Source organism: Spinacia oleracea, chromosome 1, assembly GCF_020520425.1.
Source record: "Spinacia oleracea cultivar Varoflay chromosome 1, BTI_SOV_V1, whole genome shotgun sequence".
In the NCBI taxonomy this organism is placed as follows: Eukaryota; Viridiplantae; Streptophyta; class Magnoliopsida; order Caryophyllales; family Amaranthaceae; genus Spinacia; species Spinacia oleracea.
In genome coordinates this window covers 132,022,773-132,048,979 of record NC_079487.1, presented here as the reverse complement: position 1 = coordinate 132,048,979, position 26,207 = coordinate 132,022,773, and the positions used below count along the sequence as shown (strand labels likewise).

The following is a 26,207-nucleotide window of genomic DNA, read 5'->3' as shown; positions in this document are numbered from 1 at the left end:
TTGTTCAGAGTTATGCTGTAAAATCACTGCCAAGCTCCATTAGAATGATCTGAGACTTTAACAAAGTTGAGATCATTTCAACTGAATTACAGTCCGAGGATGACAGAATTGGTATCTGAATGCTGAATTATACATCATTATACAAGAATTCAGACATGAGGTTGCAGTTTCAGTGAATATCTGGTTTAGTTGATTGTATTTGACAGATGAAATTTCCCATCTGTGAGAAATTTGAAGTTTTTTACTTCCTGTTCAACAAAGTGCTTACAGTTACAGCTGAATGTTTAGTTTTTAAATACTAGGAGACAATTTTGTTCTCAGATATATGATGCTTAAATTATGCACAACCCTCAATTAGGCAGGAATGTACACATGTTATGCTTGATATCTAGTTTTGGTAGCTCACATTTTTAAGTCTTATAAAGGTGTTCTCTTGTATACTTTTTAGGTATTGGGCCTTGCCATTCAATAGATATCATTTCTTCCATTCTTTGAGAAGAATTGAACGTCACCAGGCCTTAAATTTCATTAAAAGCGAGACAAAAATTCGTAGCTAGTATCAACATTAATGTATGTATTAATGTTGTGAGTTACTCCGTATAAATAAAGGGTGAAAAAGGAAATTAAATGTATAAAAAAGTATTTCCAAAAGAACACAATGAAACTGTTAAATTCGTCTATTAATAGTTTAATACGTGTATTGCAAATTGCAATGGGACACCATCCAAGCTACTCCCTCCGTCCCGGAATACTCGATCCGGTTTGACCGGCACAGAGTTTAAGGGATTTGAATTGACTTATTTAATTTAATAGGTAGTAGTTGATAGTGGGGTATTCATGTAGTTAGTGGGAGGTGGGTTAAGAGGTGGGGTTGGGGGAGAGTAGGGGTTGAATTTTTAATTATTTTTTGTATGGAGTAGGGGTATGTGGGTTAATAGGGGTGGAGTGAGAAATAATATAAAATTGTTAGAATATTTCCATTTTTAGAAACAGGTCAAGTATTAAGGGACGGCCCGATAAGGAAAACAAGTCAAGTATTCCGGGACGGAGGGAGTACATACTAATTAAACTATTTTGTGATTAGTACATAGACTTTATTTTTACACAATCTATGTTGAGTCAAATTAATTTTTTATTTTCGGTGAAAGAAGTGGAGTCATGGCTCCTTTGTTGAGTCAAATTAATTGCTTCTATGAACGACATGAGTATACTTAAAAGTCAGAACACTTTATAATTTGTACGAATTCGCATAATGTTAATCCGTATGCTCCAAGTGTTATTCCGAAACTAAGTTTTCACCAATAAATGAAGAATAGTACTACGTACTTCGTATCACTACTATGGATTTTTACTTCAATTCCTATGATCAACCAGACGACCACTTAGACAATTTTTTATGTTAGGTAAATGACCACTCAGGCACTTATTTCTAGTTACTATTACTAGTCATATGTGTATGCGTTGCGTGTGTAAATTATCTTAAATCTTAAAATTTGTTATGGAGTTTGAATGTATGAGTTTAACTTTTCCCCCTAAATTGGGGTATTATCAATGGTTATATTTGTTAAACTGCATGCATATTAAATATAGTAAGGTTATTTTATCAATTAAACTTTATTATTATGAGCAATTTCTGTAAATAATGCTAAAAGATGCCGAATTCTCTAAATACGCCATATTTTACAAAATTCTCAATGTATCGTCCACGTCAGTTAGTCTTTTGGAATATAATTTTGTTTTAGATTAACTTTTAAACCGCCAATTGAATTGGCGGGATGCTTGAGAACAACCCAATTGGCGGGTTGCTTAACCCAAAATTGCCATTTCATTCGACCATTTAACAAAATCACCAATTCAATTTGCAGTTTACCCAACGTTCAATTAACGGTTTTATACTGTTTTTTTTAATAAAATGATATGGACAATAGATTATGAATTTAGGTAAAATGTGGTGTATTGTACGAATTTTGACGTCTCTTAGCATTTACCACAGAAATCTCTTTATTATTACATAAATAATTTTAAAATAAAACAATATATAAGAAATTTTAGATATTATGCAATTTACTTGGTATTAACCAGGGTGTTTTAGTTTTTTACATGGACACCAAAATCAACCCTTAGAAAAGATATTAGGCAATTTACTTAAAAAAGAGATTAGTCTATTACTACAATACCCCAAAAATTAAGGAAAAGGCAAGACCAAAGAGGAAACAAAGCTGGGAAGAAGATGGACTATCTTCAAAGACTTCCTCAACACAGAAGCAGCAGACAAGTACAAATGAAGGTGAAGTTGTAGTTATTCAGTAAAACAGTTTAGTGTATTAGTTCGGAGATAGATTGTGGTGCTCCGAAAATGGCGATGATGAGAGAGAAATCATGGAAGTTGACCTTCTTCTTCTGCTTGATCTGGGCACTCACCATCTTATATGGCGAGATGTTTGCTTACTGGCTTCCTTTTCTCTGGTCTTATTCTTGGCCTCATCTTCACTCCTCCTCTTCTTTGGTAACTTCCCCATCTTCCTCCATCTTTTTTAGCAATTTTTGTGCTTGTTTATTGGTATCTTTTACCAATTTATTGATTAGGATTTGGATTCATGATTGTTTTATGATTGATTTTATAGCTACTCATCTTGTTAAGAAGATGGGGTGTTTATTGATTAGTATGAATTTGGATGTGAGTGAACTCTGACGGCCCGTTTGATAGGTGGGATTAGGAAACTGGTAGTGGGGAGTGTTGTTTTGATTTTTAAATGTGGGGTTTTCCTGTTTTACTCAATCATGTATTCATGTATGCGTTTTGAAGAAGAAAGAGGGATTTTTTTCTTCTATTTATGGGTCTTTTTGGTTTGGATTTGGATATATTTTTCTGTTTATTGTGATGATTTGAGCTATTTTAACTAAATCATTTGGTTAGTTCAGTGATTATGCAACATGATTGTAATGTTATTCACATAATAAATGTATCATTTCAGGCAAAAATTTAAGCTTGATCCTTGAATGACAATTATAAAATCAATACTTTGATAACATTGTGAACATAAATGAAGAGAAATGGTCAGCATATTATCATGTGCATTGATTCAGCATAAGTCTCTTTACCATGGCTACAAATGCAATGAAATTGAGAGCACAAAGATGATTAAATTCATGTACTTATGGTCTAAGTCTGAGATTTCTTTCCTCTAGAGAATAGAGTAGCCAAACAATGTCATCTGCCTGTTGGAGTTTATCAATACTATGAGCAACATAATGTCCTTTTCTCGCCTAACCTACTATGGTACTGATAACAAAAAACAATTGAGGAAGTAAATTGTGACGAAGGAACAAAAGTTCGGGCAATGTAAATATATGAAAAGAAATTAAAATTCAATACCTATAAATTGTGCAGTGTGCTTGCATGATGGAAGGCTTCACAATTTTGACAGTGTATTTTTTTTTCTTTTTCAAATTTATGTGTAGGGAGGAGATATGTCAGGTGATTTCGTGAAAGTAGCTGTCCTCACTGACCCACAGGTGAGTTTTGTTCTTTGTTAGTGCCTCTTTTCGGAGTTTCTGTGATCCTAATTCATGCATAATGTTTAACAGCTGATGGACAGAACCTCCCATGATTTTGGTCCCAAATCAGTTGCTTTGGAGATTGCTACATTTTACTCAGATTTGTACATGCGCAGAGCATTTCTTTCTACCATTTTGCCTTTCAAGCCTGATGCAATTTTATTCTTGGGTGACTACTTTGATGGTGGTCCACAACTGTCAAATAAAGAGTAAGACCTGATTCTATGCAATTTTTACTGATGTTTTGACTGTATGAATCGTAGAGTCGGGTTGTGTATGCTTGTGCTACAAGTACAACTCTACAAGTAAAAGAAGTTGCTAACATTTGCTGCATTTCATGTTTAAGATAAAAATTGGCTTTCACATTAATCAAGATCATTGCCATTTGGCTTTTTAATTGACATTTTATGGTTTTGGTTGTGCACTTATTGTATTAATGGATGCCCTATCTTCTTGTTGAACCTTTTTTTTGACGATATCTTATTGAACTTAGGAAATGTCAAAAAGCTAGATAGTTACTGCAGACATGGTGATTGCTAATAGATTGAAGCACAATAAAATGTTGAATTAATATTCCTGCTATCTAATATTTAATTCTTGTAAATAGGCACAGTTACATGTCATTGATGTCAACGGGGATTCATGTTGTTACTGGTGTACTACATGTTCCTTACAAGATATCTTTATGCATTTAACTATCTGGTTATAGATGTGGAAGTTAAATCAATTTTCAAACTAGCATAACACACATAATAATTTTAACAATACAGTCCAACCTCATTGCTGTTTGTCTCAAATTATATCAGTTTGAAGTCTGAAATATATGTATATATCACACTAATAATGGTCATGCTCATGCAGACAAAGGGTTATACTTTTTTAGATCTTAATCTTCTTAACCGGGTTCTATTAGTTGAGGATGTACGATATTGTTTGCATACAATTAAGGAGAAAATTAAATAGCTAAGAAATGCTAGTTGTTTACAACTTATTTCTGAATACAACTCTTACTTAAATAATTATTCTAACTATTATTTCCTAGAAAAGTATATAGCAAATCTACCAACAGTATTGCCTGAATCAAACACGGAAATTTGACTATGTGCTGCAGCCTGTTTCTGTGATCAATGTGTCAATGTTCCTCCTTTGAATAAATTAATCCATTTAGTGGTGCAAAGTCCAACCATTTAGTGTTGTCCAACCTTGCTTGCCGAGTTGCTGGATTCTTAGAGCCCAAATCTTGGTTTACACCTAACAAACCTCCCTTGACCTCAATTGTTCAAAAAGCTGACGAGTTAATCATCATCAAGGCATTCACAATGACTTCATAGGCATTGTCACCGAACGCATTATTTTTTGTTCTTGGTACCTTGAGTATCACCTATTATCAATTGGTGACCTCCAAAATATATTTTTCATCCTTCACAAGATAATTTAATGCTTTTAATCATCTAAACTTCTTGGCTCCTGTTCTATGTTAGAGTCCTAGTCAGTCTCTAAATTCCGCTTATCTCTTATTGGAGTATAGAACATTAGCTTGTAACTAGCTTGTAAATACTTGGTATAAATACTTTAGTTTTGTACTATCTCACATTATTACAACATTAATAAAATGTAGACTCTTGTTTTATCTCTCCAAGCCACGAGCTCCAAGCTCGTCAATGGCTTTCCTTCTCTGTTCTTGCTTTCTTCTTTCCTCTTAAACTCACAAATTCAACATCTCTTGACTTGGCCATCGTGAAATCTTCATTGAAACCTTATTAAATGCTTTCATCCTTTGCCATATTTTTTTTAAACTCACCATCGGAAAGACTGGAAGAAAACTGATCATGTAGTACATTATCGTAAGAGAAATAGAGGGGAGAGAGTTTCACTTTGGATGTTTGATGTGTAGAGTTTGGTTTGGGTCCATAGGGTCATGATAGTAAGGATAGTGTATAGTGTGGCTAATGAGAGAATTTAGCCACCCGTTTATTTGAGAAAAAAGGATTTGGAAGAGAGATGATAATGTCATCTGTTGAGTGATTTCATGTTTCTGGATGCATTTCTAAAATTTATTATGGACTTCAAAATGCTAGTGTTCCATTCACAATTGAATCCTTGTGCAGCCTATTAATTCTTTATTCTGCTTGATCTTCATGTGATTTTATAAATAATATACGTATGAGTTATGATCATTGTGGCAGAAATTCTCTGCTGAGACCGTATTCTTACTTTCTTCAAGAGAAATCATCTCGAATGGTTGTTCAAATTTCCATCACTCTGAATCATGAATATCACAGTCATGAGTCTCATAACTCTGGAGTCTTATGCAACTTTCTAACCGAATCTGTAGATAGATGCCGTTGTCCAACTCTGGGTAGTAGTGTAGATGAATCATCAAATGTAATATGTTAAAGCTTTTCTTAATTATAAACTAGTTTTTAGGCCCGGGCGATGCCCCGGGTTACTACATTAATAACATTCACATTTACTTTTTTTTTTTTTTTGCAATGATAACATGAAACATGTAATAGCTTAGTGGTAAAAGATTTATTGTTTAAACTCAAGGTTAAGGGTTCAAACCTTACACAAACCACCCAAAAACAGACACATACTTTCTTATAGACGCCTTTTAATATATAGTATAGATTCATGTTCAAGAACCACTTACATTCTCTTAGCCAATAGATGGCAGGAATCTTTGAGCCGGTTCAAGCATATCTTTGATCTGGGCGAACGAGGAAAAACCAAAGATATTCCAGTTTACTACATTCCTGGAAATCACGACGTTGGCTATGCAGGTCATATTTTCCATAAGCCAGAGGTATATAGCGGGTTACAGCTGTTACCTATTGTACTTGGGTGAATTTGTTTTCTTATAGCCTTCAACATTTCTCAATCAAATTACAACCTTGCTAGCAGAAGTTTATTCATTGTTCTATATACACTGAAAATATGTTCTTCCACAAAGGGTTGTATTGCAATTTTTATTTTATTTTTCGTACTTACTATGCTTCACCCTATGACCAAATCTGATCATGTTGTTGCATGGTCTGTAAAACGAACAGGGAAGGGAAACACATAATTAATGTCTCTGGTTATGCCTTCATTTTATTTTAATTTCCCTTTTGCTGCAGGTTATGGAACGTTATGAAGGCACCTTTGGCAAAAGAAATTATAATTTTACTATTGGAAAAGTAGACTTTGTTGCTATTGATGCCCAAACCATTGATGGTAAAGTAAACATCATTTACCACAGTATCTGGTTGCAAAGAGATTCGATTTGGTTTTAGGGTGGTTGTTCAAATTCTCGTTGGATATTTTTAGTTCTCGTAAAATTTTCTTTTCAAAGTCACATGTTTTCTTGTTATGTTTGATGTGGCCTTGTATTGCATATAGGGTCAGTTGTAAGCTGTTTGATTCTTTGAAAATATTTGGTTCCTTGTTAGTCGTGATTCATACTTTTGAAATCCTATCTATGAGTGTATTTGCACAAAGTAAAACCAAGGAAAAAATTGTGAAATCACTATTGCTTACCTGATTGGTTGTTCAATCTGAGAGTTATAGAAATAAAAAGTAAGAGATTTACATAATTTCCATTTATTGGTTGGTATAAATGGATGCAAGCATTAGCAACTGAATTTTTAGATTTTCTAACATTCCCACGTTTCCCATTTTACGCAGTAGTGTTTAAAAATCTGTAGTTTTCTAGACTATTGCCTGTTTTTCAACATCCAAGTGAGTTTTCTTTCAAAATCAATTCCAAGTACCCAAACGCATGTTATGTTGGTGTGGTGGTTCACAGAGTCAGAATTACTTGTAAAATCATTTTATTTGATATGTTTGTGAGTCAGTTTTACCAAGGGGATTCTTTTTTTACTGCAGGTAACTTGGAAGATCATACAACTTCCTCTACTTGGTCGTTTTTGGATGGTGTCTCTACGGGTAAGTCAATTTCAGTTTGTCTCTATTAGGAGTTTGGTCTTACTTGGACTTGTGTGATATTTCTCCCCGTCCTGGAAGAAGCCACTCGTTCAATCCCAATGACAAGGAGTTGCAATTGTGTGTAGAAATGAAAATCTAAGTTTCTTAAAAACCCAACTGTAATAAACGCATAAAAACCCAGCAACTTCTAGACTAAAAAAAGTGTTTGTTTCTATTTTCGTTCATGTTTAAATATTTAGGAATAATCTTGTTCGTCCATTTGTTTGACCATAAAAATTTGAATTACAATATTTATTTTCATAAGCCTTTTTTTGATGTGATTTTATGTTGTAATCAAATCTACCTAATGGTGTACGTTGATATAGAAGTTGAAGGGGCAATGAATTGATAAAGTATTCCAGCATTCATGAATTAGGCTGTTATGTTTGTAAAAAGCATTAATTAAAAATATATGGAGAGTCCTACAATATGTAACTTTTTAAAGTAAAACTAGTTAGTGTCCCGGGCGATGACCCGGGATAGTAGAAATATGGATCAATAAGATTATTATATAAGTCGTTTTGAGTCTTATTTAATTTTTACATTACAATATATCTTGTTTTGAGTATGCTTTAATAAATTTTATCATAAAATGATTTTATTAGGTAAGGATTAGTAACTGGTAAAATTAATGACTAATTAGTGATGTGAGACTATTAAAAAATGATTCATACCATTTTTCTAATTATATTGAGTTAATATAATTTTGAACGTATAAAGAATATCAAAATGAGTTGTGGCATAGTGGTTAAAGTATGTGTTTACCAAATGAGAGGTCATAGGTTCAAAACCTATAAAAATTCCCTAAAGTATAAAATTAGGAGAAAAATTTATGTTGTATGACAAAAGATTAAGTTATGGTCTTCCTCAGGTGTAGGAACAAATCCAAGGGTGCTATTGACTCATATCCCGCTGTACCGACCTGATTGGACTCCTTGCCCGTACCGTTCTTCAGAAGTCATCAATCAGGTATCAATGTCTTCCTTTTGACTTGGGTTTTGTGGTGCTAAAATACCTGTATGACTATCATATATATACCTAACCGTTTGGCAATTAAACTCACAGGGTTTTTTCCCTTTGTGTTCAGAGGATTACTCGTTCTGCTTATGATCAAAGGATACTGTAAGTTTCATTCATATCTCAGCAAATTTCTCATCAATGTGTGAACATTTCTTTTCTCACTATTTTGTTAATGGTAAATATTTATTATTCTATTGTATAAATGATGCTGCAGATACCAGAACTATGTCACTGAGGAGTCTGCAAAGCATATATTGGACTCCATTCAGCCTGTATGCTCTCTGGCTTTTCCTCAATTTGTTAGAAAAAGAATGAAACTAGACTTAATTTGCTATTATTAATAACTTCATTTTTTTTGGGGGGTTTTATCAGGTACTTGTCCTCTCTGGTCATGATCATGACCAGTGTACGGTCAACCACAAGACAAAATATGGTTCCGTCAAGGAGGTAATCACTGAAACGTATTCGCGCTCTCGTAGTTGATATGTTGGATGATTTCAAGCTAATTATATGTTTACTCCCGCCAGCATACTCTTGGGACGTTAAGTTGGCAACAAGGGAACTTGTATCCATCGTTCATGCTTCTATCTGTTAGCAATTTTACACATACGAATGGATCTTCTTCGGAACCAGTCGTACTTACTCAATTGTGCTTTCTTCCTAAGCAATTATTCATATATATATGGTAATTCTTGGTACCTTTCGCTGATAGTTAAAATAAAAAGTCAATGTGTTATGTTATTGACTTCCAATTTTAATGATTCCAGGTATATCATACTTTTTGTTGTAACCATCGTTGCCTTGTCTATTTTGCCTACGTATGACATTCAGTTCCATTTCGGGCATCTGATGACAAAGATAAATAAATTCGTCAAAGACGATCTTTTTTCAAGTGGTAGAAAAGAGAAAAATGAAGACGAAAATTGTGAGTATGATATGATGTGGGATGCAGAAGGAGGCTTGCATCTTATCAAGAAGCATAGTAAAGCCCCTTTGGTTGTGTCAAAGGAGATGAGTTCTGCAGAAAGGTTGGTTGATCATTCTACCTTCATTTCACTGACTTTTGTGACTTTCTTATTGGCTTTTCGTTCCTTTTATGTGTTAGTCCTAGACCTGTCAACGGGTCGGGTTGTAAAAAAACTTTCGGGTTCGGGTTGGTTTGATTGGTCACTTTCGAGTTCGGGTTTAAAAATGTTTGTCCAAAACCCATAACTTTCGGGTTCGGGTCGACCAAAGTGCTGAGAGATTTTAAAACTCGTATTATATTTTCATTAGTTTGGGTAATAAATATACAAAATATCTGTATAAATTAACAAATTTTCACACAAGTTTACGTTTAGTCAAGTTCAACCATGAAATGATGTATAATTCAAATCAAAATCATATTACACCCAACAATAGTAACAACAACGTGTTTAATGTGTTTGAAATTCTTCGTAATCTCATTTATTACTATAAATACAACGTTTTCTAATTAGTCGGGCCTAAAACGGGTTCGGTCGGGTTTTGACCCATTACTTTTGGGGTTGTTCGGGTTACAGGTCAAAAAAATCTTGTTCAAGACCCAATATTTTCTGGTCGGGTCGATATTTGACAGGTCTTATGTCAAAATGTAATTCAACGACTCAACGTACTAACGGCATGTTGTTGTACAGAGGCAATGCTGTGATACGTGCTGCTAGGAAACAGATGGTTCAGGAGCAAGAGAGTGCAACGAAAGTGGACATTAATGGTGAATCTGATGTGAAAAACTTGCCAAGATCAAGCAAACCATTTACGAGGGTAATGGTGCAACGATGTAATCGGGTGGTTGGGATGGTTTTGGTAATTGCTGTGGTGAATGTCCCACTATACATGATGCTCTTGTTCAAAGATTGGGGCGAACAATGATACAGTCCGGTGAGGGGCTTTGTTGTAATATTCATGTAACTTTTACAAGGTTAGAGTTAACTGTAAATCCAGAATGAATGTTGTAATAATTAATGTAACATTAAAATGGTTGTAACTTGTAATGTCTGGTATAGCGCGCTCTTGTAGTGGAAGAACGCACATCTCCTGTTGTACTGAAGTAGTACTTAGCTTGTAACAAACTTATATTTCCGTAGTATTATTAGTATTTTCATTTTAGTTTTTTCTATAAGAAGGCTATTATTATAATACGGCAGATTTGTCAAAAAAGTACCTTGTAATGAGACATGAATTTTGTGAAAATTGTCAATGAACCAATTATCTGTTGGTTCAGTGGTGATTGGGGCTGAACTTGGTAGGGAGGACTCGTGTTCAATCCCCCTCAACAACAATTGGGAGGGGACTGAAACTTATCCACCTAATACTTGCCCCAAATCCGCATTAGCCCTAAGGGTGAATCGGGTGCTAACACCAAAAAAAAAAAAACACTCCGCTTATGAGAGCATGAACTCTTTTTTTGATGGGAATGTTTAACTGAGTTGATTATCTTCCCTCTACGAGTGACAATTTGTTTCCTTTTCTACCCTATGGGCTCTCTGGCTTCATAGAAATGAGGTCGTGTTTAGGAATGTCACTTGCTCCCCTGCAAGGATTTTGGCACTGATAGAGGAAGGTAAGAAAAAGTGGGCCGGAGTAATGCAGCGAGGCTTCTCCAAGGGGCAGCAAAAGCTTTGGACTCCATGGCTCATAAGTCATAACAGACCGATTAAGAAGTTAGTCTGGGTGTATGGTAGGCCAATCTCCTTAGACCATATAACTATCGTAGTTAATGCGGCGTGGAAAGGGATGACATCAAGAAAACGAAAGGAGTGGGGAGCGGCGATAGCTTGGCAGGGTGAGAAATTCGAAGAGAACAAGATCGATACGAATATCACTAGCTTGTAATCACAATAATACAAGTATAGTTATCAATTTATAAACTAGATAAGTTGAGGTTCGAAGTTGAATTATCTAAGTTAGGGTACAATTTTGATACGAGTTGGAAGTTTTAGGTCGGATAATCGGACACGAGTACGTGTTATGAGTTCAAGCAGCAGTCACTTCATAATATTCTACTACGTACGTTAGTTAGTAGTAGGAGAAGTACTATAAATTAAATGTAGAATTCTAGTAATAAGCTGATCATATGATATCTCGTGAAATTTTGAAAGCAATTGGTGCTCAGGATCACGTGAAGTTCCGTTGTTTTTTTCCGTCATTTGCATGCAAAAATTCAGAACAAAAAATAGTACAACCACCAAAACAATGCCTATATATCCCAGCAACTAGCGGATATGATCATGACTGATGAGAGTCAAATTGTTACACACCGTCTGTCCCTTAACGGACAAATTTTCAACTTCGACGCTATTTTATAAAGTCCAATCCAGTCCATCCAATTTACACCCACACACATCATATCAATCATATTTTGCGATGATGTTCAAGATACTCCATATATAACTTCATCAACTACATATATATATGCTAGATTTTTTGTAATTTTTTTGGAAAAAGTTTTATTTATTGGTGTAAAGATTGAGTATGTGATGCATGCAAGGTTTCTTTAATTTTGGATAAACATTTGTATGGCATGAAACAATTTATGAAACATGTGGCAACACCGAACTAACAACAATGAGCAAGTAACTAGCTACAATTTACTTCCATCACATATGTTGCACTTCCCCCATTTTCCTTTAATTTTATCAACCACAAAAATTTCCTAGACTTTTTTTAGATGTCAACTTGTTTAATTGGTTTAAATCTTTCAGGGTGAATTCAGAACGGCGTGACTTATACGTACTGCATAACGTATAAGTCACGTCTTTCACATACTCTTCACCATTAGACCAAGACCTGCCTCATCCGTACCATAAAATTAATTATTTTATTGGATTACGTACACTAAGAGTTTGTTACACTAACAACAAATTATAAGGAGGCGGGGGGCGTGAAGAGAGGAAACTCCATACATATCTTTCTCTGAAAACTCGGACAACCTTTCATTTTTCCTAATTTTATGTATCCCCTCATATTTGCTACAATTAATCACAAAAAAAAAAAGTATGAGAGATGTCCAAGAAAATACCAAAATCAGTGGACTTGCTTCATTGGTGGTGTACTCTATACTTTTCACCTACACCCTCTTTAACATCTTATCTCCCTCCTCTCCTCTTTCTGTCTTCACTATTGCCAAAACATTACATTATAACTATCCAAGATATCATCTTATTCATCCTCCAAAGGGTATATATCTACCTATATTTCATTACTATATATACGCATCATATGTATAATCTTGAGGGTGTTGTTGTAATTATCATTAATCTACCACTAGTGTTTATGTGGTATCAATTAATTTAATGATTTTAAGCTAGCTAGGAGAGTATCCTATTAGATGTCTTACACTTTGTGTTATTAACTGGGTAGGAGATGGGTGACATGACATGTGATCTGATAGTTAGTAAACTGCTTAATTAGACAATATTTGACAAGAATTTGTATATGATTTTTCAGGTAATTATGGAAAATGTGATTTGTTTAAGGGGAAATGGGTTGAAGACCACACAAAGAACCCTCCCTACACAAATGCAACTTGCTCCACAATTCCAATATCAAAAGATTGTTTCTTGCATGGGAGGAATGACAAGGAGTTCTTATATTGGAAATGGAAGCCAGACAAATGTGAGCTACCAAGGTTCGAACCCAAGACCTTCTTTCAAATAATGCGCGATAAGAGGCTTGCATTTATAGGAGATTCAGTTGCTAGAAACCAAATGGAGTCCCTTTTATGCATCTTATCTCAAGAAGAAGCTCCAATTGATGTGTACAAGGATGCCAAAGATCGGTCTCGAACATGGTTCTTTCCTAGGAACAATTTCACCCTAATGGTGTTATGGACAAGGTTTTTGGTTAAGGGTGTTGAAAGAGAGGGTGGTGTTTATGATTTGCACCTTGATCAAGTGGATGAAATTTGGGGTTATAATGTTAATCAAGGATTAGTTGATTATGCCATTGTTTCAAGTGCTCAATGGTATTTTAGGAAGAATTATTTGTTTCAAGGAGGGAAATTAATTGGATGTCTCTATTGCAATGAATCCAATTTGACTCAATTTAAAGTGAGTTTTGCTATTGGGAAGGCCTTTCAAACTGCACTCAGGTAAGCTTTAGATCGACTTATGTTTACAGAATTAATTAATTGGCTCGTTTTTATATAGTTATGCGCAATTTCGAACTTATATTGATGTAGGTAAAATTTGATTTTTTGTGTGTGTAAATTAACCATAAGGGCAAATAAATAACAAATGGAGGCGGAGATTTGAGCATGAGACATAATGTACACGCACATATCCTCAATGTTAACCACTAGACTAAGACTTCATTGGTTTTAACACCAACTAAATTAGTTGTCATACCCAAACATCGTGAAATGTGAATTAGTGGAATGTCATTAGACAATGTATTAATGTCCTTAATTGCTGTGATATTGGTTGAGAATTTATATTTTTGTACAATTGATTAACCATCTGACATGAACTATAATTGTAGATAGATAGATTGCACGAAACTACCACTTTTAATGAAAAAAGAACCTAAATAATTAAGGTTAATATGAATAATTAATCACATGGAGCAATCAACTACTTTACCACAACTATCAATTATCTGTTGGTTCATTGGTGATTGATGCTGAACTTGGTAGGAAGGACCCGTGTTCGATCCCCCGCAACAACAATTGAGATGAGACTGGAACCTATCCACCCAGAACTCGCCCCGAATCCGGATTAGCCCTAAGGGTGAACCGGGTGCTAACACACCAAAAAAAAAAAAAAAAACCACTAGTCTCCCTACCAAGTTCAGCCATAGGACTAATCCGGATTTAGGGCGATGAGTGGATAGGTTTCAGTTCCCTCCCAATTGTTGTCGCGGGGGATCGAACACAGGTTTCTCCCTACCAAGTTCAGCCTCATTCACAACTGAACCAACAAGCAATTGGTTCTTTACCACAACTAGTTACTACGTAACTCCTTATTCTCTCTGCCCGGATTTAGTTGTCATATTGCTAGATCAAAATACGCTATGTACTTGTATAATGGTAAAGTTAATTGAGATCGATTCTGACCAGAACATGAAATACATGTAGCTACATTAATAGTTGCCAGGAATGCAAGGGCATGGTGACATTGGTGAGAACAATCTCACCAACACATTTCGAGAATGGGACGTGGAATACCGGAGGCCATTGTGAAAGATTAAAGCCTTACAACAAAACACAAGTAGTAAACACTTTGGTAAGTAGCAAAAACAATGATGAATGGGATGTTAGAGGTGTTCAAATGGAAGAAATCGAGAAAGCAACAAAGAAAGAAGGACAACCAATATTTCGAGCCATGGACATCACTATGGCTATGTTGATGAGACCGGACGCGCACCCGGGTTCATACTGGCGTGACAAGAAGAAGAAGAAAGGGTTCAATGATTGTGTGCATTGGTGCATGCCTGGTCCTATTGATGTGTGGAATGACCTCTTGTTGGCACTACTTTTATGATTGTTATAATCGTCCCACTATACATGATGCTCTTGTTCAAAGAGTTCTAATACATTATAGATTATACATACAAGTAGTATGTAACACATCAAGATTCTTTCATTAAAAAAACACATAAATTTTGTCAAGCATGTTTATCATGATTTCATCACTTCATGTCCAATCTATTATATATATTATACTAGAATAGACACCAGAAGTGACACGTGACACTTTCTGATGCAAAAATTTACCCCCGAAAATATTTACCTAAAAATATACCTACTTTATTTCTTTTTAATTTTCTATCCTCTTTTTTAAAATTATTTACGTATGGAAAAAATATTGGAATATAAAATACGACTTCCGCTTTGGAATTTGATGGACTATATATTTAGCTGATGATCAACCTCTACTTAGAGGTTTTTCATGTATTGAGGTACATGCTTTTCAATTTATTACTACCTCCATTTTAAAATGATCTTTACACTTTTCGTTTTAGTCCGTTTCATAATGTTCTTTACACGTTGCTTTATTCTATTTTTGGACATGAAAATTCACTATTTTACTCCTCTTACCCCACAACATTTACTAATTTCCACTCACATTCTATTACTTTATTCATTTTTTTTCTTACACCCACCCACATTTTTACCCATCTACCATACTTTATAAAGTAACAGTAACTATAAAAATCATTTTGAAACGGAGGTAGTACATGGATTAAAATTGAGAGAATTAAAGGGTTATAAATTAAAATGAAGAGAAATAAGGGAATTGTCATCTTTTCTCAAGTTGTTATCAATTGAACATTAACAAACATACATTATGAAGGAGAAAATAAAGGGGTAATTGATTGACTTTTTTACTTTTATAGGATTTTTTTGTCATTACCGTGTGTTAGTTTGCTGTAAGTAAGTATTTGGTAAAAAAAAAATCATTTTTTAATTCTTGGCCCTGATTTTATTGGTTTAAGTGAGTTGTAATTAAGTATTTGGTAAAAAAAATCTTTTTTTAATTTTGACTTTTTTGCCCGTTGTTATTTGTTTTTTCATTAGTGTCATAATTTGTGGTTGGGCCTACGCGATCTTTACTATAAATTTTTCCTTATTTATTTTTTGGATTATTCTTGCGTGGACCTGGTCCACAATAATATTAGTGTAGATCCAAAACGAATAATTTTCTCTAGCATCGTTTTTACATACATAGAGACTTTTATTGTTCATATAGTGGCTATAATAAATTAAACACCAAAATTCTTAGATATAGTAACCATTTTTTCAATCATAGTAACCTATGTTTTTAAAATCGAAGTGTGACAAACACAACATGTATCAACCGCACCAATTGATATTTTTTTTCCAATAATAATTCTAATAAACATGCCAAAATAAATTAACAACAAGTTGTTGACCTTATCTTGGCATAGTTCACAATAAATTTAATATGGATCGGGTCCATTTAAAAAATGGTGTTATTTTTGACCTTTTCTCTGTATGATGTTGTTTATTGTGCTATTGACTATTTTCTCTTTTCCTTTTTATTGTATTTAATACTTATTTGTTACTCCGTAATATAATTCATGTTTAGTAGGGACATATTAGTTCTTTTTTATAGGGAACACTAAAAGTACATTTACCAAAATAACCTAAGATGTTCCACTTTTGGCTCGTACGAGGGACAACCTATTCACTATAAGCCAAGAAAATCAACGTGTGTGCATATTGAAGCAATTTAATTATGTGGCAAAATTTGGAAGCTACTGGGAATTAATGAATCATATGAGATATTTGTACACTTTGGCAAATTTGAAACAATGCAATGAAGATAATTCTACACAACGCAACTCAATCACCGCCCTTTCTTTTTATAAATACGTGGAGTTGACATTCTTTTGTACATATCCACCAACATCACTCAAAGGATGCCCTCTTCTTGCTCTCTTCATCTTCTTCGCATCCATATTCAAGAATTCCCACCCACCATGTCCGTGTATAATAAATTTATTATACACCATGATAATTTTAACCCAGTTTTTTTTTTTTTATTTTTTTTTTTTATAATGGTAACCTAGTTTTTTTTGTAACTTTAATTTAATTTTGATTAATTTTTATATTAGTAAAAAAAGTTGATAGATAAATATTTTAATGGGTTAGATGATTAATTTTATACATTATTAGTGATTTTGAAAAAATAATTTTTATTAAAGCGAAAACTTTTATTACTAAAAATAGATAACTTTTATCTATATAGGCTAACTTTTTAATCATTTTGAACTAACTATTCTTCAAAATGGTATGTCAATGTAGATTCCTCTGCTCTCGTAAAATTTGATATGAATACTGTCCAACAATTCTTTTTTATATTTTCTAGAGAAGCAATAGGGATGGTATTAATTAATTTGGAACATGTTTAATTCTTTGAATACAGTGGTCAAGTCGAAGCTCTTCTGCCTAAGTCATATCCTCTCGAGGATTACTACCTCGATCTCACTCAAAGTCATATGAGCTCAACGAAACAATGCGAAGATGACTACCTCGATATCACGTAGAGTGATCACAAGGAAGAAAGCTTCAATGAGCTCAACGAGACAATGTGAAGTGGGGGCAATATAAACCCAACTCTTAAAAGTAACACCGCCGAAGCCAAGTAAACTCTGGCATTTCAATTACGTTGTTCCTAAGTCATATCCTCTCGAGGATTACTACCTCGATCTCACTCAAAGTGATATGAGCTCAACGAAACAATGCGAAGATGACTACTTCGATATCACGTAGAGTGATCACAAGGAAGAAAGCTTCAATGAGCTCAACGAGACAATGTGAAGTGGGGGCAATATAAACCCAACTCTTAAAAGTAACACCGCCGAAGCCAAGTAAACTCTGGCATTTCGATTACGCTGTTGACAAAATTTGGAAGCTACTAGAAGTTAATGAATCATATGAGATTTCTACACTTTGGCAAATTTGAAACAATGTAATGAAGATAATTCAACACAATTCTACTCCATCACCGTCATTTCTCTCTTATAGTGTGTGTGATATTTACCTTTTTGAGTATATTTCCATAAACATTAAATTTTGTCTATTTCTCAGCTTACTGTGTTTCCACCAGGGGAGGATTTAGGGGTACAAGGGGGTACACTTGCCCCCATTCCCCGAGAAAAAGAAAATCGAAGTTGATGTAAAGCTGATAATCAGAAAAACCGTATATCTATTTAATGTATTATATGTTGTCATGAAATGATGTTTGTCCCAGTTCGTACTTGTGTAAATATTATTTGGGTTCAATCCTTGGTAGAAGGAGAATTCCCTGTTTTGTTTTTTTTAACTCATCCTCTTCACTTGTTTAGTTTTGGTGCCATGTATCGAGTATTTTTCCATTCTAATTATTCTTAATATAGTATCTTTCCATTTTTCACAAAATTTACATATATTTTACATAAAAGTAATTAATATCTATAAAAAATTAGTCGTTTCACTGTTTGCAAACACAATATTTACTATTAATATTTGAAAAATTCATAGTAGTATAGTTAAATATAGTTAACCATTTTTTAAAAAATGTAACATTTTCTAACTGTACGATTAATTTTTTTTTAAAACATTGATAAATGAATTGAACCTTAAAAAATTAATCAGTTACATAGTCTAGTTAGATATATGGAGTACTTCGTTGTTGTCAGAGATGTACAGAGTCAAATAATGTAATTGAAGCGAATGATTTTGATATAATTATGCACTACACAATTTTTTAGGGAAATTAATTGCACCAATTTTTTTTTAATAGCATATTGAAACTTACATTAGTAGAATCGCATCCCATCTCACAATTCCTAGATCCGCCACTGGTTTCCACTTATTTAATCTTCTCTATCTCTACCTCTTTTATATTTGAAGTTTTTTCATATCTCCTTTTTATTTAATATTCTTAGTCTCTATATCTCCGCTGCCCACTTACTACTCCATTCCATAAATATCTTTACGGTTACTATTTGTACAGATATTAAGACAAAAATGAAAAAGTAGGTTGAATATAATAAAATATGGATAAAGTAATAGAAAAGTGTAAAAAGACGAATGAGTGTAAGAAAAAAAAATGAATGAAGTAAGACTACAAGAGTTGACACACCAAACAAACCATCATCCTCAATCACGTACCCCTCCGCCGCACTGAGGCGGACCCTGATAGTCTGAATAAACATTTATGGGCCGAGCCCAAATGGCCCAAGCACGGCTATGTGTGCATATTGAAGCAATTTAATTATATGCAAAAATTGGAAGCTACTAGAAGTGGATAATGAATCATATGCGACTTCTAGAATTTTGGCAAATTTGAAACAATGTAATGAAGATAATTCTACACAATGCTACCTCAATAACCACCATTTCCCTTTTATAAATATATCCCAACTACAAATCCTCAAGCACACTCCACATCGGGGTTACTATTGACGGATTGGCCCCTTATTTGAGAACTATGGTTCTTTAAGAAAAGAAGGATTGAATACCGTTATACACACAATCTCTATGTCAACTATCTTACCTATATTTAATTGAGTCCAATTTTTTTCTTGTCTAGATATTTCTATAATTACTTATTTTCAATATTCTGAATCTCTACATACGCCTTTTATGTTTGTAATCTTGTCATATTTTCTTCTTATTTAATCTTAATCTCTACATCTCCGCTACCCTATAATTGGAATATGGTTAGATTTTCTCAATATATATCTTCAAAACTATCAAACATTTATAATTTTAATTTCTTAATAATTAAATAATAAATCATTGAATCTAAAAACATAAGTTGGGAATTTTAAGTTAGTGGGAATATGAAAAAAGCAACATTTAATCCATATAAATGTGATAGGAACATTTCTTTCGAAATTTAAATAGAAAAAAGAGTATCCACTAATTCGATGGAATGGGATTTGTGAGGTCCTTGTCGGAAGGGGAATGTGAAACTCGACCAAAGTATAAAATAGAAAAATATACCTATAGAATGAAGGCTTCTGGAGATTCTGAAAAATTTTATTTGAAAATTGGAAATATATTTCCAAGTTTGAAAAGAAAATCTATCTTATTATGATTAATTCAAGTAGAAATTCAATTTCTCTACCTTTGACTTTGAACTAATATTCCTCTGTAACATATGTTCAATCTTCTTGAAAGGTGGTCGTACCTATCAAAATTTACAATTGCATGTATACTCCGTTTTACTTTTAAACTGTTTAATGCATAATGTTTATTAAAGTGTAAAGGTGTAATTTTGTTAATTTTTTTTTTTTTTTTGATAAAACATTGATAAATTGAGAGTACAAAACACGAATCAAATAAGATCAAGAATATCGAACTATTCCCTCCGTCCCAGAATATTTGCATCGCTTTTTTTATAAAGCCGTCCCGAATACTTACACCGTTTTTATAAATTGTAAACTTTTATAAATATTATATCAACTACCCCTTCACATATCATTTTGTGGTCACAAACACCATCCCCTACTAGGGATGGCAATGGGTCGGATCTGGACCGAGTCCGACAGGATCCAGACCCAGACCCGCTTTTTAAGAGGTGGATCCAGATCCGACTCGGATCCGTTGGGTCCAAAAAAATCAGATCCAGACCCAGATCCACTGGGTCTAGTGGGTCTAGGGTCGGATCTGGGTCTTAAATGGGTATAAGCGTGTTTTCCAAAAAAAATTGTCCCTCATTTTTCTTATATTACATAATTTTTTCGCCCATATTTTTTTATATAAACGTAATGTTGCTTCAATAAAACCACTAAGTATGAAATATTCGTTAATTTTGTTTAGGAAAAAAATTTATATTAGCCTTGTAAAGTGTAATACAATAAGTATTTAAAGTTTCTAATATTATTATTTATATGTCACGTCAAACAATATTTAAATAGTTTAGTATCATAAGAACTGAATAAAGTTTAGCACGTAAAGATTGAATTATATTTAAATTTGAATAATTAAAAAAAAAATTATATATATGGGTCTGTGGGTCGGATTTGGACCGGATCTGGATCTTTAATTCTTGGACCCGGACCCAGACCCAGATCCGCCCCATTAAACAAAGACCCAGATCCGCCCCAGATCCACAGGGTCTAATTTTTTTGGACCCATACCCTTAAAAATGGACCGGGTCTAATCGGATCTGGGTCGGGTCTTGGACCCAATACCATCCCTATCCCTTGTTCCATTTAAAAAGTGGACACATATCCCTATCTATATTAAAAAATGCCCCACTATCAACTGGAGTACCATCAATTAAGTCAATTACTTTGTATAAAACTCTATGCCGGTCAAATCGGTTCAAGTAATCCGAGACGGAGGTAGTAATAAAAAATCTATTTCCGTACAATTCTAACAAGATGTTACTTGAGACACGGCCGAATTCCAACAAGGCAACACGCTCCTTTACCAGCAATTGTTAACCAAAAATTCGCCCAATTCCACGATCCAAATTTACGTTAAATCTGCCCCATTTCTTACACCTTCAAAACGCCCTGACTCTCAACAATGTCTTCACCGCCCCTTGCCGGTGACTCCGCCGCCGCAATGACCTCCCAACCATGGCCAGAATTCTTTGACATCCGTTCCCTCTCCCTCCCAGTTTCCCTCTCCGACGCCACAACTCGGCTCAACTCAAACCTAAATCACTACCGAGTCAACTACATCAACGTCTTCCTTATCATCCTCTTTCTTACCCTCGCTTTACGTCCACTCTCTCTCCTCCTTGTCTTCGCCGCCGCTCTCGGATGGTACTTCCTCTACTTCGCCTCCCGCACTTCGCCTCTCGAAATCCTAGGATTCGTCGTCGACGATCGAATCGTCGTCAGCGTGCTCTCTGTAATTACGATTGTAGCCTTCGTTTTTGCTCACGCGTGGATGAATTTGCTGGTGTCGTTTGTAATTTCTGCGGTAGTTGTTGGTTTGCACGGCGTTCTTAGGGTTCCGATTGGAGATCAGGATCCTTACAGTGGTCTTCTTGATGCTGAATCTGGAGGTTATAGTGAGTTCTAATTGATTTAGGTTTTAAATTATTGTTGATTTTGTGATTAATGAATCGAATTGAAAATCAAATTGTTAGATTTTTCATATGCTTGATTTGATTTATTTAAGCATGAGTTTTGATTGTATTTTGACAAGAGATTGTTCTAATTGCAATAGCATTTGGTCTCATTGTTGCTAGGGTGGGGTTACTAATTTGGGTTGTTTGTTGTAACAAAAGATTTGGACAAATTTTGTACTATACTTTTGCTATCAAATTTGGTTCAATTGCCGGATTTTGGTCTTTTGCAGCTCAATTTGTTTTTATTGGAATTTGATTGATCTTCAAATGAATGCATCAATCTTCAAGATTATCCTAACCTTGATGCATTTGAGTTATAAAAATTTCCATTGAAAGGGTAATTTGATCATGTTTCTAGTCGAATGGCGCTCTTGACTACTGAATTGGTTATAGAACAAAAACTGTCCTAATTGAGGCACTATTGCTGACAGTCTGTGAGTGTGTGACCAAAAACGCCTACTACTCGATTTGTTATCACAAGAAACTAGAATACTTTGACATGAATATTATAACTTCATTCTTGTATAAGTTTTATTAGAATATGAAATGGAATGTTCAAGTACATACAAGTACACAACATTCAAACTCAGATTCATTTCTTCATGTAGTATTAGTATATCTCATAACATAAGGAATCAGACAACGACCGAAATACATACATATTAGTTAATATATTAGTCCCTTGGACAAAACTCTTACAAGTTACATCCATTCAACACAAGTGTGAGTATATATATATTTATCCCCTATTTCAGCCATCTTCAATCCAATCCTCCGAGCTAGCAACGCCGAGTTGATGTTTGGAAGCCTCTTCAGCAATTTCGAATGCTGGTTCGCCAAAAAGCAGTAATGCACCCATAAACTCTCTTGTACAACATCATCCAAAACAAAAAAACAGAAAAACCCAATGCAATTTTTGCTAAATGGGTCAAAAATCTTGGATGATATAAGAGAAGGTGATGAAAAAGAAGTGGCACTACTACTTGAGCAATCAAACTCGACCCGCCTAGTGAAGAACATTGGAGTGAAAGAGCACTGAAAATGGGGTGGAGAAAAGGTACTACGACTAGCTAGCCAGTGGGCCCGGCCAGCCGTAGTACCCTTGAAAAAGGTTATAGTTACGTATATTTAGCTAATACTGATATGCACCGGATTACATCAGAACACGAACTTGATTAAGACAGAAGGATATTCTTTACTCGTCACCCTGAATGTACCAACAAAGAAGCATTGTAGCACATCTTCTAAGGATATAGATTCGAGCGCGTTGCTCTTTAACCAAAGAGGCACACTTCCTTGAGAATCCACTCCCCTTTCTCTTAGAAGATACATATGAAATGTTCTTGTATTGCTGGATTTCAGCCATGAGTAATTGATTTTTTTTTTTTTTGAAGTGATGAACAAAATAATGTTGAGAGAATGAACAAGAAGGAAAGAGAGTATGTTACTCCACAAAAAAATATGAGAGAATAACAGAGAATGTGGTGCTTATATATATACGCCAATAAGTTGACAAGAAATATGAGGTAATTTAAGGGAGGTGAACATGACTCGTATCGAGAATAGTGGGATATGTAAAGAAATACAACGACGTAGTTTTCAAGTTGGGGGAGGGGGAGTGAACGTGGGCATCAACTTAAAAATAATTTACTACCCTCTGTTTCAGAATAATATACGCAGTTACCAACAAGGTCTTGTCTATAATATATCACATGGTTGAAATTTCCTCCCTCGTTTGTAATTTGTATTTCTCTTGTAGTACAAAATAATAATTAATAAACACAGTTTGATTGAGTTTTCTTGCCAATACATTATCGATATATTTGACCGTTAATACTACTATAAACTATGTATATGAGTATATCGTAGTTAAATATACAAGTACTTTTAAAAATTATAAAAAATGATATTATGAAATTTGAATATTAATTGTAATTTAATAACATTTCACCAATAAATATTTGTGCTACTTTTTTAAAATTTATATTAGTAAAATATTATAGTGGATTAGTGTCATTTATCTTGGTTAGTAAAAACATATTTATTTTCATAGAGCATCGAAGATTCGAAGTACTATATATGTAGCCCTTATATATATTTTCTTTTCGATATTTTCTTGATAAAATGCTTTGCACACGAGCACGTAAAAACTTTGTGTAAGAAGATGCATCTTATTCCCGAGTGTATATAAAGAAGTTACATTATGGGTATTTGAGGAAAGGTTATTGTTTTATTTGATATGGTAATTTCGGGAAGAAAGATTAGAAAGTTGGCAAAGGAGGCATAAGAAAAGGAGAGATGTTTATAAAAAAGAAAGGAGAGGTAGAGTGGTAAGGGAACAAACACCCGGCAATGAGATCATAGTTTAGAGGGTTTAGAGGGTTAAGGGGTTGTTTGGTTGGATTTGCACAAAATTTGATAGACTCCCCAGCTCACCTCCCAACACACGTCACAAACACCCATGGTTACAGCTCTACTATGGAGTATTTCATGCACGCCCAAACAAACAATGGGCTGGTTAGGAACTACCGGGGTTAATTATTTTATGGTTTAGACACTAATTAATTAATTAGATAGATTATACGATTAATTAAATAATTAGGGTTGTATAATATGATGAGCTACTTAGTAGCTACTACCTAGCTATGATTAGGAAGAATCATATCCACTTCATAACTAATGTGGAATCGATTCGGGTCGAGTTTTATTATTTTTTATTGACGATTTTGTCCTTAGTGCATTGACACAGTGACACACTGACACTACAACAAAGGGGGCGAGTTACAACTTATAAGTATCTAAGAAGGTAATTTTGGTTAAATGGAATAAGTAAAATGAGACAGAGGAGATATGCAATATCAAAACAGGCAACCTAGAGTCAGGTTGTCCCGTTGTCGCTTTTGGGTCAATTGAAAATAACTTATTTGCAACTGTAGAAGTAAGGTTGTTTACGTCCGACTCCCCTTACCCCGCTTCTTGGGGGAGCTTCTTTGAAAGAATGGGGTAATCATAATGATAATGATGAATGTTTTGATTTGGTTTATTAATTAAGACAATGATTTATTTATTTTTTGGTTTGGAAGCGTAGCGATAAATAAATTAGAAGAACAGATGTTGAAAAGTGCAATAAGATAATACCAAAATACTACGTACAATACCTTGACTTGTCAAAAATTAAACAGATTCGAACTCGACTCGAAAATAATAGGTCTTGAACAAGATTTTGTGCCATGTAACCCGATTTTATCCGAATCCGAGTAACTCGCAAAGTAATGGGTCAAAATTCGACCGAACCCTTTTTGACCCGACCGATTGAAAATCATTGTATTTATAGTAATAAATGAGATTATGAGGAATTTTAAGCATAGTAAACACATTGTCGTTACTATGGTTGGGTATAATATGATTTTAATTTGAATTATGCGCCATTTTATGGTTGAATTTGACCAAATATAAACTTGTGTATGAAAATTTGTTAATTTGTGCCCATACTTTGTATATTTTTTATCTATATTAATGACAATATAATACGCGTTTTAGAATATCTAAACCCGTTGGATCGACCCGAACCCGAAAGCTTTAGTTCTTGAACAAGCATTTGTAAACCCGAACCCGAAAGCGACCGACCTGAATTAACCTGAACCCGAAAATAACTTTTTACAACCCAATTCCACTTCACAAAACCAAATAAGGTTTCACCTTAAATTCTTACTCCCTCCATTCCTTTTTTATCTTCCTGTTTCTATAAATGTCGTTCCTATTTGATCTTCCTGTTTCTATTTTTGGACATTATTTTTTACCATAAATTTCCCCTCCATCCCTTATTTAATTCATTCACATTTCCCCATTCACCCACCCAACCCCACTTTTATGGTTTTTTATTACTTTAAACAAAATATCTTCTCTCTCCTTCATTTCTTTATTACTTTTCTTCATTTATTTATTATTTTCTCTTACATCCCATCATTACTTTTACACCCAATCATTACAAGATTCCATTTTCTTATTTTCCACCCCAAACACCAAACAGGAAGATCAAAAAGGAATGGAGGGAGTACTAGTTTGTTTCAAAATGCTCTTTACACTTACTATTTACATAAA

General features: G+C 34.2%; 3 protein-coding genes across 4 annotated transcripts; all 3 read left to right on the top strand.

Annotated features, from left to right (window-relative positions):
• Window positions 1-2,161: 2,161 nt before the first annotated feature.
• Window positions 2,162-10,671, top strand: LOC110787180 (uncharacterized protein C630.12). 2 transcript variants are annotated; one of them, XM_021991754.2, is made up of 13 exons: window positions 2,162-2,506; window positions 3,463-3,516; window positions 3,589-3,767; window positions 6,229-6,364; window positions 6,678-6,774; window positions 7,426-7,485; window positions 8,396-8,493; window positions 8,612-8,646; window positions 8,759-8,816; window positions 8,917-8,991; window positions 9,072-9,229; window positions 9,312-9,572; window positions 10,200-10,671. In XM_021991754.2, exons 1-13 carry the CDS (start codon window positions 2,357-2,359, stop codon window positions 10,432-10,434), a joined length of 1,596 nt encoding a protein of 531 aa, XP_021847446.1. In that variant the 5' UTR covers window positions 2,162-2,356; the 3' UTR covers window positions 10,435-10,671. The 2 variants fall into 2 exon arrangements, with proteins under 2 accessions (XP_021847446.1, XP_021847447.1); XM_021991755.2 differs by lacking the exons at window positions 2,162-2,506; window positions 3,463-3,516 and having other exon boundaries at window positions 3,633-3,767; window positions 6,222-6,364.
• Window positions 10,672-12,295: 1,624 nt separating this feature from the next.
• Window positions 12,296-15,192, top strand: LOC110787158 (xyloglucan O-acetyltransferase 4). The gene is made up of 3 exons (XM_021991729.2): window positions 12,296-12,741; window positions 13,012-13,654; window positions 14,639-15,192. The coding sequence occupies exons 1-3, from the start codon at window positions 12,561-12,563 to the stop codon at window positions 15,042-15,044; spliced, it is 1,230 nt and encodes a 409-aa protein (XP_021847421.1). The 5' UTR covers window positions 12,296-12,560; the 3' UTR covers window positions 15,045-15,192.
• Window positions 15,193-21,434: 6,242 nt separating this feature from the next.
• On the top strand, window positions 21,435-22,320 carry LOC110787159 (PRA1 family protein D). The gene has a single exon (XM_021991731.2). It carries the CDS (start codon window positions 21,554-21,556, stop codon window positions 22,055-22,057), a length of 504 nt encoding a protein of 167 aa, XP_021847423.1. The 5' UTR covers window positions 21,435-21,553; the 3' UTR covers window positions 22,058-22,320.
• The last annotated feature ends 3,887 nt before the right edge of the window (window positions 22,321-26,207 follow it).